Source organism: Apium graveolens, chromosome 10 (assembly GCF_009905375.1).
Source record: "Apium graveolens cultivar Ventura chromosome 10, ASM990537v1, whole genome shotgun sequence".
NCBI lineage: Eukaryota > Viridiplantae > Streptophyta > Magnoliopsida > Apiales > Apiaceae > Apium > Apium graveolens.
This window is the reverse complement of record NC_133656.1, coordinates 192,725,594-192,746,292: the sequence shown is the minus strand read 5'-3', so window position 1 is coordinate 192,746,292 and position 20,699 is coordinate 192,725,594. Positions and strand designations below refer to the sequence as shown.

The window sequence follows — 20,699 nt, the reverse complement described above, 5'->3', positions numbered from 1 at the left end:
ACCCTAAGCACAGATCAGCATCTTCTCCAGGCCCACAAGCTTCCAGGGGAATTTTTTTGGCTTTTCGGATAACAGGGTTCAATAAATCTATGCTACTGCTGGTGCGCAATTCATTATCAGCAACACATAACAATCCATTACAGCTTCCAAAGACCCTTACCGTGTCATATCTTTTCCTCATTCCAAATAGCTTAGGCCTATAGTAGCATAATTTACGAGTAGTTGCTTCTTCGCTCATCCTTAACGTGTAATAATGCTTGTGTGAGCATACCAAATACATACGGTTGTTGCTTGTGTTCGAAATAGTGGACTTAATATAAACGTATCACTTCCTATAATTTGATACCATGCTTTACAGACGGACCTGTATTGTTTGAGATTCTTGACTGGTAAGAGTATCAAAATCTTTACCAACATCTCTTCTAGTAAATAAGTCTTTGTTTCCTCCCTCCACTATTAGAAAAAGTAGAATAGACGGTTAATTTTTTGATCGATGTAAAAGGTGTTTTCTACATCGGTTTTTGGCAACCGATGTCTTTTGTTGTTATAAACATCAGTTTTTAGCCCAACCGATGTTATATGTCTGTTTTAAAAAAATTAATCAACGCGCCTTCCCCGTTTACACTACTAGAAATAGTAGATACGACATCGGTACTTAGATATCGGCATGTAATGCACCCGATGTTAAAAGAGTTTTTAACATCGATTTACAATTTAGCGATGTTGAATAAGATTTTTGACATCGGTTTCGTATACTAACGGTTGTCTATGTTCAAAAATTAAAGTTATCAAATTAACGTTTTTAACATTGACATCGGTTATTTTTCTAAGCCGTTGTCTATAAATAATTCTAAAAAAATGATAATTGAGTTGTCATTTTTTCCACATTTCAGTACACAACTTTCCCCCTTTAACTCAATATTTCCCCCAACTCATTTTTTATTTCCCCATTTTTCCAAAATATCTTCCCCTTTCCCCTTTACTCACTCCCTGCATCCTTTCTCTCTCAATCCTGGCTTCATCTCAAACATCCTAACTCCCTCTCTTAAATCTCGACTTCATCTCCCTCATCTCTCCTCTATTTCTCTCCTTTTTCGATACTCCCTCTCCAAAACCCTAATTTAGACCCTGGACCTAATTAAGCTCCAGATCGAGCTCTTAATGTAATCTCTCTTACCATCTATTTCTCTTTTCTATTTCGTCTCTCTCTCACCGTCTCAGTCTCCCTCTCCCATCTCTCTATCAACCCATCTCAAACCCTAATTAATCTCATCCTCACTGTTTTACAATTTTAAACCACATAACCTAATTAAGTACGAGGCCAACGTGAAATAAATTTTTTGGTTCGATTTGTATGAAATCGATTGGTGAAAGGTTGGATTCTGGCCTTGCTCAAAGCAAATGAGGATAGTTTGATGAAAAGGAAAGAATAGTTCTTCCCTTCCTTTTTTTTATTTATAAATTATTTAAATCTTGTGCAATTTGTTACATATAATCAGCTTAATTATGTCACACCCTGTAGTTATACAATGACCCAGCGAGTGTTCTTTGATATTTAAAATTTAGATATTTTGAATATGCCTAGCTTTTATGTCTACATAAGTTACATGTATAATGGGTCAATCTTTAGTATTAACTATTAATGTTTTAACATTAATGTGAGTTGCTAAAATTCATTTGTCAACAAACTTAAATATAAGAGTTCTAATGTTTTTTCCTATATATAAAGATAAGGTAAGACTTGTGGATTGTTTAAAAAGTTGAGTTCAATCAATAAGATACTTAAAAACTTCCATGTCGTACTTTCAATTTGTTTACTTTCTTGTATATATTTTCAGCTTGTAGTTGTACGCAAGAAGAGGTCAACAAGGCTATGAAAATAGTGAAAAGGTACAAAAAATATGCTATAGAAGTGAGCAAAACTCGTTCACAAAACTGTTGCAATCCTCAAAGAGCACAAGATTGCAATTGATGATTGTTTAGTGAAGGAAATCACAAAACTAGCCAAGGACTCGGTTATAGAGGTGCTTTGTGTGAAACAGAGGCAATTGTACATATGATATAAAAGGTTTGATTTCCTGACCAGCTTCTTTATTATAAATCATTGTCTTGCTTATTTAGTTTACTAACATTATATTATTCTTCTCTAATTTCTAGTATATTAAGGTTTAGTAATAGTAATGGATATATTTGTTGTAACGTATAGCCTTTGTTAATACTTGAACACCTATTGAGAATATTAGCTTGGTAATTAATCTTCGGGATGACATGGTTAATGGTATTGTATAGGAACCATTTAAAAATCAGATTATTATGTCCAGTTTATTTAAATACTAAATTACTTTGAAACCTATGTATGCTAATTACAATAAATTAGGAATAAATTGCTTTAATTACAATAAAAATTTTCATGACTTCATTATAAGATTATAAATCTCATTCCATTATATCCCAGTGAACACAATTTTAATGTCTTTATCATGACTTCATGTAAGGATTTAATTTAAATTTTTTTAAATTAAATCAACAAATTATTGAGAAAGCAACTTCTAGTTTAAATGGAGGTGAATTTCATGCATTAGCTTGTGGTGACAAGGAAAAAGATGATGTTTATATCGGGCTCACGGTTGTGTGTGGTATACTCTTCGGTACTATTACAGTATCACTATGTACTATCAATAAAGTTAGATGATGTTGTGATTTTCTCACTTTGTAGTCTTTTCTATTTGTGTGTTTCACTTAGCTTTTATCATTTTTGCTTTTAGACCACGAAAATAGTGTGAAAGATGTTTCTAATCAGCCAACTGGTGATCAAACTTTAAGCCTCGTAACATGTCCTCCATGCCAAATCCCAGAAAGACATACGGATGGCACAGGTAAACCTAAAATTAAAATTTATATTCTTTTTTTAAAAAAATCATTGATTTATGTAAATATGAATTTAATTTGAATGCAATGTGAAAGTTTTACAATGTATAATGTGTATGGTCTGGAACAGTTGGCGATGAATCAGCAGGCAAGGAGTTGACTAATGTTTGTGTTCCAGTACCTGGTAGTAATGTGGCTGCAAATAATGTTCTTGCGAATGGGTGCCCACATCAAAAAAGTAGCAGTTCTGGGGATGTGTGTCATGCAGAGAAAACTAATTGCCTTAACGAGGATACAAGGACTTTAGTAGTAAGTAATGAGGCATCCAAGAAAGATGTAGATATGGACACTAGTAGAAGTGTTAAGGAGGCTGGAGCTCAAGAGCAACCTTCCGTTGAACTTCACACAAAACAGGTTGAATCAACAGCTACTGCTAGTTCTACGCGCCGGAGGAAAAAAGTGCGGTTGATTGCTGAACTTCTTAATGTAAATGGTGAAGAAAAAACTGACCAGTTAGTTTCTAGCAAGGCAATGCGCAAAGAAGTTGCCCCTCCAGCTTCGACTTCTGGTCAACGAAAAAGGAAGATAACTCAGGAGCCTTCTAAACGGATTAAACTGCCTAGTAGAGAGGCCAAAAAGGCCCGAACATATAAGGGAGATGCAAAGACCACAATCGCTACCATCCATATAGATTCGGATTCAGAAGAAGACGGCGTATCTGCAGGAATAGGCTTCCGAAGTCCTATTCCTCTGCAGCAAACAGGGAACGGGGCCTGTTCATCTAAATTGAATTCTCAAAAGAGCATGCCGAGTGGAAAATTTAAGGATGACCTGGGGCTTGATCTGTCACTAAATAGCTATATGGAATTTGACAAGATCAACACCCCAGATCCGCAGAAAAAAACCGTGCTCAGTTATGACCTTCGGAGTAAAGAAGGCAATTGTATTGGTCAATCATCAGCTCCGAACCTTTCCTTTAGTAAAGATATAGTGGGTGATATTAGTGGAAAAAATGCGATTGTTTAGAGCAATAATTTTGATGGTGATGTGTTGTTTCTGTATAATAAGGACCAGGTTAAGCCACAAGTGAGTTTTAACGTAATCCTTAATAGTGGATTTTTTTCCTTGCGTTATTTTCTCCATCTTGTTATACAAATGCTCTACTGGTAGTTCTTTACACTGAAGTCACTGTTGCATAATATATTTCAGGGACATGACCCTCTTCCTGGTGGGAGTATTGGTGGAATTGCTGGATCTGCAGGATCATCACCTACTTCATCTCTTCCTGCTGCAACTACACCCATAGCGCCTGCAGCTTCTGGAGGGGGTACACCAAATGCTGGTGAAAAATTTGGTCTTTGGCTCTTGATTCTATGATTTTAAATCTTATAGATACTTTTGCATATTAACCATTACACAATGCATATATACAATCCATACAAATATATATCCATTTCAAACAGAAACTAACTGAAACATAGTGGCTCTCTGATATCAACAATGGCAGTCTCATCACTCTCACTAGCCTTGCCCTCCACAAGTCTATCAAACAGGATGAGTTCATGCTGTAACCATGTTTATTATTCGAACTTATCATTATAGCTTATGTTCTCTATTTAGTTTCAACTTAATGTGGCACACTCAAGATTCACTTCAAAGCCTTATGCAATCAATATTAATGCCTGCTCCAGTGACACAGCTTCTGGGGAAGAAAGTAAGCTGAGAATTCTAAATTTTGTTTCTCTTTCGGGATATTTAAATGCTTATCTTTGAAGTTATTTTTGTATTTTTTAACATGTTTTTAGGGGAGTGAATTAACATTTATTTTGTTAACTGCAAAATAGTTCAATTTATTTCATGTGAGTTCGATGTTTCGTTGATAGCCTAGTGTCAAAACTCCATCCTCCATGGACAAAGTTATAAGTTCGATTCTCATTGCCAGTTGGGGTATACTTCAAAATCTAATGCACTAAAGCATATGTTATACTGAAAAAACTGTCAAGCCCTCAAGGGAGTATATAAGGGATGTATGTGGGGTTTTTATTAGTTGGTCAAGTATACATCTTTTTCTTTGGTTGAGTTGTCAAGTTTGATTAGGCATTCATTTTAGCAAATAGAGTGGTGACTAAAATTAATGAATGGTGTAGAACTCCATTGTTCTTATCTTCTTTAGTTTAAGCTAGAATCCCATTGTTATCATCTTTGAAAGGCATATGTCATAGCCTACTCGTTTATTCGAGTATTTAACTCAACTCAAATAAGAATGTAATAAGTAAATAGTGGATCAATCATCAGAGAGATCTCACAATGTAACATCTGTCAAAGAATAAAGAAACTTTGTTCATCTGCAGACTTGAAGATTCACTGGAAGAAGTTCAAGAATTTGATCATGCCTCAGTGATATAAATCAAGATCGTGGATTTAATCAAGTGACAAAGATCTCGTCAAGGTATCATTTATTACAAGGATTCAATCAGAATATCAAAGTCAAGACATGAAGAAACGTCACGGAAGTTAGTCACTCATGAACCAGACAGTACATCGAGTGTCAGCATTGAAGTGGCGGAATTGATTCATAAGTCTCAGTGACTTTCAGAAGATTGTCAGAAGAATGGATGCTGCTCAGCGTTAGTATTAATTCTCTATTAATTAATTAAGTCATATAATTTAATTAAGAAAATAAATTATATCTGCAAAGATTAATTTATTGATTAATTGAATTAAATTGATTAATTAATTTAGAATTAATATTAAGGATTTACAAGATTTTAATTGGTTTAAAATCTGCTTAAATTCAGCAAGACAATTCATTTGAACTAGTATGACAATCGGTATGACAATTGATAGTCATACCGAAAGTCATGCCAATACATTTAATTGTCTTATTAGAATTTCTGTTTAGATTAAAATCTGTTATTAATTCAGCAAGACAATTTATTTGAACTAATATGACAATCGGTATGACAATCAATAGTCATACCGAAAGTCTTGCTAGCTCATTTTAATTGTCTTGCTAGTTGTAAATTTTGTCATACCGAAAGTCTTGCTGGCCAAAGAAGATTGTCATGCCAGTACATGTTTACATTCGGCTGTTTGATAAAAAGGAGCAGAAGTCTATTATTTCACTATCAATAAAACAGAACACAAACTCAAGAACAAAAAGAAAAAGGAGCAGAAAAATATTTCATCTCATCTGCAACTTCAAGATCAATTTCTAGATTGTAAAGTTAAATCCAATCAACTAGAAATACTTATCTTGTTCTTGTGTATCAATCTAGCGGATTAAAATCCCTAGAACTTAATCTCAAATCGCATTTAGCATTTGATCTTTTAATTACAAAAATAGAAAAAGTTCATGTCGAATTTATTCTAGATTTGTAATAATTGATTTGAGATTAATCCCTTGTAACCGATACCGTAGTTGTAACACCTTTCAAGTTTAATAAAAGTTTTATTTAACTTGAATTTTGTTTCACAATTTTATTCCGCATTTTATTCGATTAAACGGTATTGTTTGCATTCAACCCCCCCTTCTACAAACAAATTGGGACCTAACAATTGGTATCAGAGCCTTCTGATTAACGTACAAATCTAGATCCTAGACTTTTGTGTTTCTTTCACTTCTTGAATTTTTTATTCACTCAAAAAATTCATAATGACTACACAAAAAGTTGGAACCGTTAAAATTCCACTTTTCGATAAAGAAAATTATGTTATGTGGAAGAAGAAGATGCTACTGTTTTTACAGGTTGCTAATCCCAAATATTTGCAAGTGTTGAAGAAGGGTCCAAAAATTCCTATGGTTATGGAACCAGAGGTAATAGAAAATGATGTGGTGATCACCAAAGCGAGAACTTATGTGAAGGATCCTGAGGACTTCTCTCCTGCTGAAATAGAAGAAGCTTCCCTGGATGCTAGCCTTCAATTAATCTTAGTAGATTCCCTTAATCCCCTGATGAATAGACATGTGATGAATTGTAAAGATTCCAAACATATCTGGGAAACTATTGAGATTATTAATGAAGGCACAGAGGAAGTTAGGGAGAACAAACTAGAAATCCTAACCTCTGAGTATGAATACTTTAAATCCAATCCAGGAGAAGGAATCACTGAAGTGTTTGAGAGGTACAATGCATTGATCAACAACCTGAACATTAATGGTAAATACTATTCCATCAGGGAGGTCAACAAAAAGTTCCTTTTAACACTGCCAACTCATCTCGAACATAGAATCACTGCCATAAGAGAAGCAAGAGATCTGAGTGAGATTTCTTTGGAAAGGCTCTATGGTGTGTTAAAGACTTATGAGTTGGAGCAGATTCAGCAGAAGGAAGTTTACGGGAAAGGAAGAGTGGTCAGCATGTCTACTGCTCTAGTAGCTGATGAACAACAACAACAACCACAATATCAACAACAATCTCTACAGTCAGAAAGAATGGTACAGTCTTCCAAGGTTGAAGATAATGTGATAGTAGCAGAATTTGATTCTTCTACTACAAATCAATCAGGAGATGATTATTATTCCTTGGAAGAACTGGAGCAATTGGAGGATGAGTCAATGGCCCTGATTGTCAAGAGATTCTCAAATGTCAGATTCAAAAGGAATCCCAAGTTCAAGTACAAGTCCAACTACAACAGATTCCTGAAAGGTGGATCTTCATCCTCTAACACCAGCAGTGGTGGGTATAAAACAGGAATGGTTGATCGAAGCACCATTCGATGCTTCAACTGTAATGAGTTGGGACACTTTGCCACAGAATGCAGGAAGCCAAAACAAGCTAGGAAGAACTCTTACGATTCTAATCAGAAGAGTAAATCTGAAAGGGCGTACCTGGCAAAGGAAAGAAGCTGGGATGATACTGATAGTGAAGATGAAGAAGTTGGGAATCTTGCTCTCATGGCTAGTAATGCAAGCACCTCATCGTCAAGAAAAGAGGTAAAATTTACTGATGCTGAATTAGTTTATCATCTAGGAGGTTCCTTAGATTGTGCTCGTCGTGATAATGAATTGTTAAATCAACAAATCAAAGACCTTGAGAAAGAGGTCAATGAATTAAGACTTGTGCACATTAATCAAGATAAACTAAAAGAACAAGTATCTTTTCTAGAGAATAGAGTTGACTGTTATAGACAACTCGAAACTATTCTCAAAGACAAGATCACCGGTCTTGAGGCTAAGGTTAAAGCTTACTTTAATTCTTGTTCGAAGTCCAAAGAGTTTTACAATAAGCAAGCCGTTAATCAAACACATGGAATAGGTTATGATTACAATGCTGCTATTGGAAAATTAGGCATAAACTCCCCTCCTCATGTATGTGCTAAAGGCAGGGAAGTACCACATGTGCTTAAGGGTGTTGATGAACCCCTCTATAAAGAATCAATTGCTGAACCATTTGATGAGACCTCTTTTATTATTCAAGAAGAAATCCGTGCTGAAGATAATGCTAATGGGAAAGCTGTCTCCAAGTCAAGTGTGTCAAAAGTTCCAGTCAAGGTTGTGAAAGTAACTGAGACTAACTCAGACACACATGAGTTGGATAACACAAATGCCATGTCTACCATGCATAAGTTGCCTATTGTTAATCCTTCTCATAAAGCATGTGGTGTTCCTGATTGTATGTCTTGTGCTTTTAATCTGTTGTTTGCTTATTTTAATGGTAAGCATGTTTCTAATGATAAGACTACTCCTCGTCAGCATGTGAATAATAGAAAGCATGATAGGTCTAAGACTGCTAGTCCTCCTAAAGCTAGAAAGGAGACATTTGTGCCTAAGCCTAAACAGAAATTTGTCAAGGCTGTTCACAAGGTCAAATGTTCAGTCATTGAGAACGTTGAGAATATTGAAATTAAGAATGTTGTTTTGCCTGATAAAGGCCAATTTTACAAGTATGCCGGACCCAGCCAAGCTTGGGTTCCGAAGAAGGTCTAATCCATTTGTATTGCAGGGCATTAAACAGGTACAACCGGTAGTGTGGATTCTTGACAGCGGATCGTCAAGACATATGACCGGAGATAGAGCCCTGCTATCAAATGTGGTTGAGAAAGCTGGCCCAGTGGTTACCTTTGGAGATAACAGCAAAGGTTTAACGGAGGGATATGGCTGTTTGCTAGCTGGAAATGTTATCATTGAAAATGTATATGTTGTGCAAGGACTTGAACACAATCTGCTTAGCATTAGTCAGTTCTGTGACAACGGCTACAATGTTTTATTCGACAAGCTGAAGTGTCAGATTCTGCACAAGAAAAGTGAAAAACCCTCCTTAATGGGAATCCGGAAAGGAAATCTGTTCGTAGCTGACATGAACTCTGGAAGCAATCTTGAAGTCAATTGTTTCTATGCAAAGGCATCGTCAGATGAGAGTTGGCTATGGCACAAGAGACTTTCTCATCTCAATTTCAAAACAATGAATTCTCTTGTCAAAAGAGAATTGGTAAGAGGTCTGCCTCAGCTGGAATTCTCTCCAGAAGGACTATGTGAGGCTTGCCAGAAAGGAAAGTCAAAGAAAGCAAGTCACAAAGGCACTGACACATCTTCCATAACTGGTGTTCTGCAATTATTGCACATGGATTTATTTGGTCCAGTTAATATCCTTTCTATGTCAAAGAAGTGTTACTGTCTTGTGATAGTTGATGACTATTCCAAGTATACGTGGGTTTTATTTCTTCACTCTAAGGATGAAACACCACAAGTTGTGATTGATCATATCAAGATGATTGAGTTAGATTCTAACGTCCCTGTTAGAGCAATAAGGTCAGATAATGGGACAGAATTCAAGAATGCACTTCTCAATGGATTCTGTACAGACAAAGGGATTACCAGACAATTTTCAGCTCCTAGAACCCCTCAGTAAAATGGAGTGGTAGAAAGGAAGAATCGTACATTGATTGAAGCTGCAAGAACGATGTTAAGTGAATCAGGTCTTCCAATATACTTTTGGGCTGAAGCTGTCAATACTGCATGTTATACTCAGAATCGAACTCTAATCAACAAAGACTTCATGAAAACTCCTTTTGAGATTTTGAATGAACAGAAACCTTCTATCAAATACTTTCATGTATTTGGTGCCAGATGCTTCGTGCTCAAGGATGGAGATGATCGTCGTGGTAAGTTCGAGGCAAAGGCATATGAGGGTATTTTTGTTGGATATGGAAGAAGATCATATAGAGTGTATATCATTGATCAACACAAAGTAACTGAAAGTGTCAATGTTACATTTGATGACACTAAACTCCCTAGTATCCAAACTGAAGATCCTTCTGAGAAACTGAAGTTTGATGATACGTCAGATTCAGAATCAGAACATGGTCAAGAACCTGAGGTTGTTGCTGGTGAAGAACCTGTTAATCCTGATGATACTCAAGGTAATAGTGATGGAAACTTTGGCAACAATGGAGATACCACTGCTACTGACGGAGAATCTTCAAGTCAACATGGCAACAACTCAGGGGGAGATGCTGAAGGATCATCTAGTAGGACACAACATCACAATGAATTTCAAGTCGAATCATCAAGATCAAATCTTCCAAGACAGACTGTCTGGAATAAAGCTCACCCTTTTGAGTTGATTATTGGTGATCCAGATGTTGGAGTCAGAACTAGACGTGCTACTCAAAATGAGTGTCTGTTCTCAGGATTTCTTTCTGAGATGGAACCTAAGAAAATTGAAGAAGCACTGACTGATCCAGATTGGGTGATTGCTATGCAAGATGAACTCAATCAGTTTGAAAGTCAACAAGTCTGGAAACTGGTACCTAGGCCTGTACACAAGAAAGCTGTTGGTACTAGGTGGGTATTCAGGAATAAACTAGATGAAGATGGTGTGGTTACAAGAAACAAGGCAAGACTGGTAGCTAAAGGGTATTCTCAAGCTGAAGGCATTGATTATGATGAAACCTATGCTCCAGTGGCTAGACTTGAGGCCATCAGGATATTTCTGGCATTCGCAGCATTTTCAAACTTTAAAGTTTATCAAATGGATGTCAAGAGCGCCTTTCTGAATGGAAAGCTGGATGAAGAGGTATATGTAGAGCAACCTCCTGGTTTTGAAGATCCAGATCATTTGGATTTTGTCTTCTTTCTTTTCAAGGCTATCTATGGGCTAAAACAGTCTCCAAGAAAATGGTATGACACTCTCTCTGAATTTCTTATTGAAAATAGCTTTATTAGAGGTGTCATAGACAAAACTCTCTTTTCTAAAACACATAAGAAGGATACTATATTAGTCCAAGTCTATGTGGATGATATAATATTTGGGTCTACTAATGATAATCTCTGTAAGAGATTTGCTAAGTTAATGCACAGCAAGTTTGAAATGAGCATGATGGGAGAGCTGAAGTTCTTTCTTGGATTACAAGTAAATCAAAGGTTAGATGGAACATTTATTTGTCAATCCAAGTATCTCAAGGAACTCCTCAAAAAGTACAATCTAGAGGATTCTGCATCAGCAAGGACTCCATCAACTACAGCTGTCAAGCTTGGACCATGTGAAAACTCCATTAAGGTAGATGTCACAAGCTACAGAGGTATGATTGGCTCGTTACTCTATCTTACTGCAAGTAGACCAGATATTATGTATGCTACATGTTTATGTGCAAGGTTCCAAGCGGATCCTAGAGATATTCATCTCGTTGCTGTTAAACGAATCTTAAGATATCTTAAGGGAACACCAAATCTAGGTATTTGGTACCCTAAAGAATCTGGTTTTAACCTTGTTGGATATACAGATTCAGATTACGCAGGAAGTGTTGTTGATAGGAAAAGCACCTCAGGAAGTTGTCAATTCCTAGGAAGCAGGCTAGTCTCATGGTACAGCAAGAAACAGCAAACAGTTTCCAACTCAACGGCCGAGGCTGAATATATTGCTGCTGGAAGCTGCTGTGCTCAGATCTTGTGGATTAGGAACCAACTCCGAGACTATGGCTCTGTATTGAACAAGATTCCTATTTTATGTGACAATACAAGTGCAATAGCCATCACCAACAACCCTGTGCAGCACTCGAGGACAAAGCACATTGACATCAGGTATCATTTTATTAGAGAGCACGTCATGAATGGTACTGTTGAACTATTTTTTGTTCCAACAGAAGAACAAATAGCAGATATTTTCACTAAACCACTTGACGAATCCACATTTACCAGATTAGTTGGTAAATTGGGCATGTTGAATAGTTTTAGTGATTAATTTAGTTAATATCTGTGATCTGTTCTTGAATAAATTTATAAATGAATTTTTCATAAATGAAAAAAAAATTTCATTTGCAAATTTATTTTATCATTTTATCATATTTCTTGCTTATTTCTATGTAATATATATTATCTTATCTATTTTTATTTTCCCTACTTGTTAATTTAAAATATGAATATTTTATTTCCTCTAAAAATATTTTACTATGAATTTTATTTGCTAAAATTCAATAGAAATCTATTTTTAGAATAAAAATAATAAATTCTGATATATTGTCTTTGTTTCTGTAAATATTATAAGTCTGTATTTCAGTTTTACTATTTTTTTAAATATTTTCTGATATTTTTACTAAGTTATATAAGTCTTTATAAATTTATATATGTGTGTGTTTCTATGTTTAAAGCTGATATGACAATCGGCAAGATAATTGAAATTGTCTTGCTGAAAGTCATTTCAGTTTAAATTTTGTTTATTATATTATTCAGTACAGTTTTATACTGGCAAGACAATCGGTATGACTATCAATTGTCTTGCCAGTTATAAACCATATATATAATTTTAGTATTACTGGTATGACAATCGGTATGACTATCAGATTGTCATACCAGTTATAATTTTAGTATTTATTCTATTTTTTCTTTTCCTTCTTTTGCCTGGTATGACAATCGGTATGACAATCCCGGATTGTCATACCAGCTGTTATATAAAGGCGTGTGTTTGTTTTTTTTTAAAAACCATTTCAACAGTTCATTTTGTTTAAGTCGAACAGTTTTCTCTCTTCTCTCTCTTCGAACTAAAACCAACGAATTGCTTCCTTCCTTGCTCGAGTTTTTACTCAGCAAACTGAATCTTCACTCCTGTGATATATACTTACATATATATATACATACAGGAGTGCTGTCAAAATTTTCAAATTTTTTTTATATCAGTTTGCCCCTTCAAATTCAATTTGAGTTTGTTGATTTTGAACTTTTTATTTTTATTTCAATTTCTGATTTGTGTCTTTTGGTTTGTCAAAACTGCGTTTGTGAGTTAAGAATTTTAACGAGATACATTTCTGTCTAAATTTTTCGATTATAATTAATTTAATTCGAATTATTAAATTAATTTAATTAATTCGAATTTTCTTAATATTATTCTTAAAATTCTGAAAAGCGTGTGTCTTATTATTATTTTAAATGGCTCTCAATTTCCAAATTGTCGCGCATAATCAGGTTGGTTATTTTAATCCGGAAAAATGTGATGTTGAAAAATTTAAGCCATGGATTAGATTTTTAAATGACCATTCGATTGTTAGCTCTGCTATTAAATCAAATGTGATTTTAAACGTCGATCTACTTAGACTGATTTGCACAACCTCTACTGTGGCCGATGATTCAAAATCTTTTTCATTCACCGTCGCAAACACACAGTATGTAGTTGATGAAACAGTCGTCAATCGTGCGTTAAATTTTCCACTAGACAATTTCTGTAATTTACCCTCTGAAAATGATATCATAAATTTTTTCAATGCTATTCACTATCAGGGGGTGATCAATTTAACCAAACTTTCTAAATCAAATTTGGTGTCTGAATGGGATATTTTCTTCGATACACTTTCCAAAGTGTTTGCCAACTGCACAAAATCCAATTTTCATAACATCACTTCCACTCTGCAGTATATTGGTCTGGCGGTTGTTTTCAATCAAATGATCAATTTTGGTAAACTACTTTTTCCCATTCTCTTGAGACGTCTAACTTCTGCTTTACGTGATCATTCTATAAATCGTAGGGTATCATGTTACTATGCTCGTTTTCTCATGCTTATAGCAGATCATCTTCTCACACCTGAACACAAAACCCTTTTTGCTAACTCTGCAGTAACCGAACCCCCTCCAGTTAGCAAAAAGATTTACACTCGCCAAGACACAACCTTCAAATTCATGCAAGTTCCAGTACTTGTATCTGCTTTCATGGCCACTTATATTCCTTTACCTATTTTCAATCTTCCCGGCCATGAACAGCAACCTCAACCTCCAGTGGTTCAAGCCACCCAGGCTCCTCCAACATCAGATGCTCTTCCATTACAGGTAGTAATTCCTCACTCTCACTCCCTTCCTACTTCTGTTGAAAGACCCCCAGTGGTTGACAGGGCTGACCATGAAGTTGTAGAACCACAGCTTCAATCCCAGGTCATAGAGCCAAACACAGAGTCACATTCTATCTCAACCTTTCCCCCACTGTCTAAAATATTACCCAGAAGATTACTAGGAAGTAGTACATTGTTAAATATGAGTGAACCCTCAGCTCTGCCTCCTCCTAAGAAAAGAAGAACATATTCCGAGGCATCTGAAAGCCCATCCTTGTCCTCCCAACAGGACATGGACTTTGAAATGGCCAATGAACAGTTACTAGAGGCATTCTCTCAACATGATGCATCTATTGAAATTCGCCATAGGGCCATGGCATCTTGTACTGAGTCAAGCACAATTCCATTACTCACAATGGAACCATACACTTCCCCAGATCATACTCTGGACACACAGCGAGGAGTGCACGTAGAGTCGGTTACAGTGCCTGCCATAGTTACGGCAGAAGAGCAGTCACATGCTTCAGAGGGAAAATCTGACTCTCCGCCATCTTTAATAGAGTCATTTTCTCCCCTCCCAGATCCAACACCTCTGGCTCCCTTATGGGATTCTCCACTCGCAGATTTATCTGGAGAAAGTGGAGGGCAACTCGGTCAATCTATCCCTAAAGCAATTCAGACATCTATTCCAAAAGATTTGATAGTATTGACTGAGGATCGGGACTCGCGAATTCCCATTGCACCACCACTGACCTCTCTTGAAGAGGCTAGGGTGATTTTTACTGCAGGTACAGAAGAACAGCAACAGGAAGACTCCTCACGAGCAATTATATTGAGAGAAACACAAGCACGTGAGGTGAGTGAGCAAACACGAGTGAAATTCAGGTGAGAGCACACACAGACACTGATACTGTAAACCTGTTAGCTCAGATTGCTGCCCTAAAAGAAGAACTTGCTAAAAGCCAAGCTGAAGCTCAAGCATTCAAAGCACAAGTGGTTGAACGGTCTTCTTCTTCCACCTCTGTCAACAATCAGCTTGCAATCATAAGGAATGACATCTCAGATCTAAAGACCACTGTAATACCAAAGCTCAATTCTATTCAGGACACTCCAACTTTATCAGCTGATGACATATCCAACTTCTGCTCTCTACACACAAGAATGACTTCTCTTGAAGACCTCGTTGAGATGAATCATTCACTGGACTCCTCAAGATTTCTAAAGATAGAGACGGGCATGGAACATCTAAATGAAGGGATGAAGCACCTATATTTCATGATCAAGAATTCTCATTGCCCTAATGAAGAACAAAGAACTTATTTTGAAGGACCGTCTGGTGGAGGATCAGGCTCTGGAGGTGATGGAGGTTCCAAAGGAAAGTCAGTAGAGGATCCCTCAACTAAGGGGGAGAAGAAAGGGAGTAGTGCCAAAGGGAAAGAAAAAGATACCTCTGCTGGAAACAAAGGAAAGGCTGATGATGTCTACTACAGTGGAGAACAGGATGACTTTGATATTTTTGACATTCCCACTGAACCAGTTCAGGAAGATAAAGATGGGTTATTTGAAGCTGAAGAGGAAAGTGATTTTGGAGAATGGGAAGAAGAAGCTCAAGTGGATCCTATGTTTGAGAAAGAATTTCAGAAGGAGCAGTCAGAAATGAAAAGAAAAGAAGCTGAACTCAAGAAGGTCTCTCAGATCATTGACATGAGAAAAGACATTCAAAGAACAGAAACTCTTCAAAAGCAACGTCTTCATGACATTAAGGCTCAAGAAAGGAGAAGAGATGTCAGACTAAAGATTGGTGAAAAATGGGATGAAGCTAGGAGAGTACTTGATATGCCTCAGCTGAGCACTAACAATGACAGACAGTTCTTACATCTTCTTGACAAGCTGGAAATCTCAAATCCTAACAATGACATGTACATGAATGCTATCAAGACTGAAGTCTCAAGGATCACAGCTGCTTTTGATAGATCCCTAAATGAGATGAGCATTTTTGTATATTGTCAGAGTGAAGGATCATTCAAGGTGTCACTTCATCTATTTGAGAATCATTCTTTGTCAGAGATTTGGGTTCTTTTAAACGAAGTCAAAAGAAGCTCAGAATTGAATGAAGTTCTTCGAGAAAGGCTTAAAGAGTTTGCCAGCAGGGCTAGTCCTCAAGTGGTCAACAATCCTCATCAGGTGAGATTCTTTAAGTCTGATTGTCTTCAAATCTGTCAGCTAGATGTACAATCTCTTAAAGACTACTCAGCTAAGCATCTGGTCTGGATGGAACATCATTTGAGAACTGCTGGATATTCATCCATGTTGAAGACTCAAGCTGCTGACTTGATTCAAGCTTATTATGAAAAGAATGTTAAAAGATACAATCAACTCAAGAATAAGCTGAAGTCAGTTGGAGTTCAACCAGTCAGACCAGCAAGCTTCACTTCAGAAAAGGATCGTGTCTTTGACAATGAATTGCTTCAAGATTTAGAAGAAGGTGAAGTCAGAAGAGAAGACGACTGAAGTCAATGAGCTCAAAACTCAATGTAATATGATTAGAGCTTTATGAATCAAGATAGTCTAATGTAGTTATATGTTCAGGCTAGAGGAACATCTATCTTGTATTCACTTGTAAATTTCATTTGGAATCTGGAAAATGTTAAATATAATCCAGAACTTTTCTGCTATTTACTTTACATTACTGTTTATATCTTTTTCTTATTTGTTAGTTGAGTTATCCTCTAGGTATTTGTTATTATTGTCTAACAAACAAATAGGGGGAGATTGAAAGGCATATGTCATAGCCTACTCGTTTATTCGAGTATTTAACTCAACTCAAATAAGAATGTAATAAGTAAATAGTGGATCAATCATCAGAGAGATCTCACAATGTAACATCTGTCAAAGAATAAAGAAACATTGTTCATCTGCAGACTTGAAGATTCACTGGAAGAAGTTCAAGAATTTGATCATGCCTCAGTGATATAAATCAAGATCGTGGATTTAATCAAGTGACAGAGATCTCGTCAAGGTATCATTTATTACAAGGATTCAATCAGAATATCAAAGTCAAGACATGAAGAAACGTCACGGAAGTTAGTCACTCATGAACCAGACAGTACATCGAGTATCAGCATTGAAGTGGCGGAATTGATTCATAAGTCTCAGTGACTTTCAGAAGATTGTCAGAAGAATGGATGCTGCTCAGCGTTAGTATTAATTCTCTATTAATTAATTAAGTCATATAATTTAATTAAGAAAATAAATTATATCTGCAAAGATTAATTTATTGATTAATTGAATTAAATTGATTAATTAATTTAGAATTAATATTAAGGATTTACAAGATTTTAATTGGTTTAAAATCTGCTTAAATTCAGCAAGACAATTCATTTGAACTAGTATGACAATCGGTATGACAATTGATAGTCATACCGAAAGTCATGCCAATACATTTAATTGTCTTATTAGAATTTCTGTTTAGATTAAAATCTGTTATTAATTCAGCAAGACAATTTATTTGAACTAATATGACAATCGGTATGACAATCAATAGTCATACCGAAAGTCTTGCTAGCTCATTTTAATTGTCTTGCTAGTTGTAAATTTTGTCATACCGAAAGTCTTGCTGGCCAAAGAAGATTGTCATGCCAGTACATGTTTACATTCGGCTGTTTGATAAAAAGGAGCAGAAGTCTATTATTTCACTATCAATAAAACAGAACACAAACTCAAGAACAAAAAGAAAAAGGAGCAGAAAAATATTTCATCTCATCTGCAACTTCAAGATCAATTTCTAGATTGTAAAGTTAAATCCAATCAACTAGAAATACTTATCTTGTTCTTGTGTATCAATCTAGCGGATTAAAATCCCTAGAACTTAATCTCAAATCACATTTAGCATTTGATCTTTTAATTACAAAAATAGAAAAAGTTCATGTCGAATTTATTCTAGATTTGTAATAATTGATTTGAGATTAATCCCTTGTAACCGATACCGTAGTTGTAACACCTTTCAAGTTTAATAAAAGTTTTATTTAACTTGAATTTTGTTTCACAATTTTATTCCGTATTTTATTCGATTAAACGGTATTGTTTGCATTCAACCCCCCCTTCTACAAACAAATTGGGACCTAACAATCTTCTTTAGTAAAAGGTGCTTGACTACATAAAAGCTTTGTTCATAATATTATTAAATGATTGCATATATTTGTTTGTGCTTATACATGTGAATATTATTGCAGGAAGTTCTAAGAGAAGGCCACTATTACTAGGAATCAGGGCCCTTGCTTTGAGTCTACTCCCTGTAAATTCTGTGTTGGCTGAAGGTATCATGGTTGGTAGTTTATCTTTATTCGAGGATTTAATTAAATCAAAATTATGCATGTCTAATCGTTAAGTTTGAGCAAATTATGATTTTTTTACAGACTTATCAGATGGCTATTCATATGTTTACCCTTCAGATTGGAGGGTAAGAAAACTTACTAGTTTCTTGAAATAATGAGAGAAGAGGAGATGTAGTTTTGTCTCCTGTAAGTTAACCTCATCACTCAAAACTCAAGTTATAGCTGATCGTATGCCTAATCGATTGATTGATTACAAGACACCGTTTTATTACAATATGAATTCTATACATGCAGGAAGAGATAACAGAGTTGAGAAAGAGAGCTGATGAGTTTCTGTGCATGTTTAATAAAGTTCAAAATGAGAGTAAAGACAGATTTAAAGAAATAGAGGAATCCCGATTGAAACTGGCACAACTACAGACTACCCTTGAAAGGTAGTTGCACAATTGTAATTCAGAGGAAAAAAAAGGTCTATGTATAAACTCTTGACAAGTCCTTAGTTAAAAGAGTCTGGAAAACTAAGTTATTTTATTGTTATTGGTTGGGATGTTTATTTTAGACTTGAAATGTATGTCCGAATTGATTGTTGGAATGTTGTATGTTAAGAAATTTGGTATCAATGTATCTTTATGTTTCTGTTGGATTTTTTTGGTTGGATGTTGCATTGTTAGGTATTTTTTTGGTTGTGTAAATGTAATTGGTTCATGTGGCTGTAAAACAGGACCACGATGGCATGTAATTTACACCACATTAATATCACAATGGTAAATGTTAACCGATGTAAAGAATGTAGAAAAGACATCATGTATAATAATATTAAACAAAAAAGAACTAAAAACCGATGTGAAATAGTCATTTGACAGCGGTTCTGAAAAGAAACTCAATGTATTTTAAGTCAAATAACATCGGTTAGAGGAATTGGCTGATGTTAAACAGAAAGATTTAATATCGGTTTCGTGAAGAACACCCATGTCTTATACATCATTTCACATCGGGGGGCTAATGTAACCGATGTCTGATCAAACATTTCACATCGGGCAACTAATCTAACTGATGTCTGATCTAGCATTTCACATCGGTTTATTCGAAAAAAATTTAATAAATGGCTTTTAGAGCTTGTAGGTTTCATGATTTAATGGATAAATACCTCATAATATACTCATATTCACCTAAAAATACTGTAATATAATCTGAAATTTGTTGCAAAGACATCACATTTAATCTTAAAACCGATGTATAGCACTACAATAAACATCGGTTGTTAACCGATGTCAAAGGCTGATGACATTTAACATCACACGCGAAGACATCGGTTCAGATTTTTTTTAACATCGGTTCTGAACCGATGTCTGATCCCATATTTCTAGTAGTGAATTACCCCGTTAACCAAATAATTCATTTCCTCCAAGTGTTTCCCCCCTTATTTTTTGACTTAGTAAAATTCTCCCCCCTTTTTTCACCCACATCTTCACCCTCTTTTTTATTAAAAAAAATAAAAATTAAAATCAAAAACTAACAAAACAAAAAATAACAAACAAAAAACAAAAACGTATTCATTTCATCACTCTCTCATCTCTCATTTCATCACCAAGAACATGTCCCTCTCTCAGCTCTCAATTCACCTTCCCGTGTAGATTTCACCTTGCTGCTCTCATTTCACCTTGCTGCTCTCATTTCACCTTGCTGCTCTCATTTCACCTTGCTGCTCTTATTTCACCTTGCTGCTCTCATTTTTATTGCATTATATCGAGTCGAAGTCGGAGTTGCAGTCGAAGTCGAAGTCGAAGTCGGAGTCGGAGATTGAAGCTAAGTTGGAGTTTAAGGTTGGAGATTGAAGCTAAGTTGGAGTTTAAGATTGTATTTCACCAAGGCTTGAATTAGGTAAGTTTTAAAGCCTAATTTTAGAATTGGGGTTTCAATTTGAAACCCTATTTTTTTATTTTTTAATTAGTTTAATCATCTGCATCTGCTTGTTTAATTAATATGGAAATGAGTTACTTGTCATATAGCAAACCCTAATTTGCTTATGATTTTTTTTATTTTGTTTAAATGATATGATTTTGTTATTTTCAGTTTACATATAATTTTTATATATGTAAACATATATAAAATGACAGGAATTTATAGTATAATGTAAACATTAAAATGCATGCCATGTCTTGTACTACCAAATCGATAATGCAGATTTTTTGATAATGCAGATTACTGAAAAGGAATAACAATCAATTTTGATTTTGGGAATGT

The 20,699-nt window shown here is 35.4% G+C and overlaps 1 protein-coding gene across 12 annotated transcripts; it reads left to right on the top strand.

Annotated features, from left to right (window-relative positions):
• The first annotated feature begins 928 nt into the window (after positions 1-928).
• On the top strand, positions 929-19,098 carry LOC141693345 (photosynthetic NDH subunit of lumenal location 1, chloroplastic-like). Of its 12 annotated transcripts, none has more exons than XR_012563086.1 (7): positions 929-1,374; positions 1,839-2,068; positions 2,766-2,876; positions 2,999-3,954; positions 4,078-4,582; positions 18,354-18,437; positions 18,750-19,098. XR_012563086.1 is itself a non-coding variant. In XM_074498419.1 (6 exons), the coding sequence occupies exons 2-5, from the start codon at positions 4,205-4,207 to the stop codon at positions 18,608-18,610; spliced, it is 249 nt and encodes an 82-aa protein (XP_074354520.1). In that variant the 5' UTR covers positions 3,939-3,954; positions 4,078-4,204; the 3' UTR covers positions 18,611-18,641; positions 18,750-19,098. The 12 variants fall into 12 exon arrangements, 3 of the variants coding, with proteins under 3 accessions (XP_074354520.1, XP_074354519.1, XP_074354518.1); XR_012563083.1 differs by having other exon boundaries at positions 929-2,068; positions 4,078-4,210; positions 4,489-4,582; XR_012563087.1 differs by adding an exon at positions 18,573-18,641 and having other exon boundaries at positions 929-2,068.
• Positions 19,099-20,699: the final 1,601 nt, after the last annotated feature.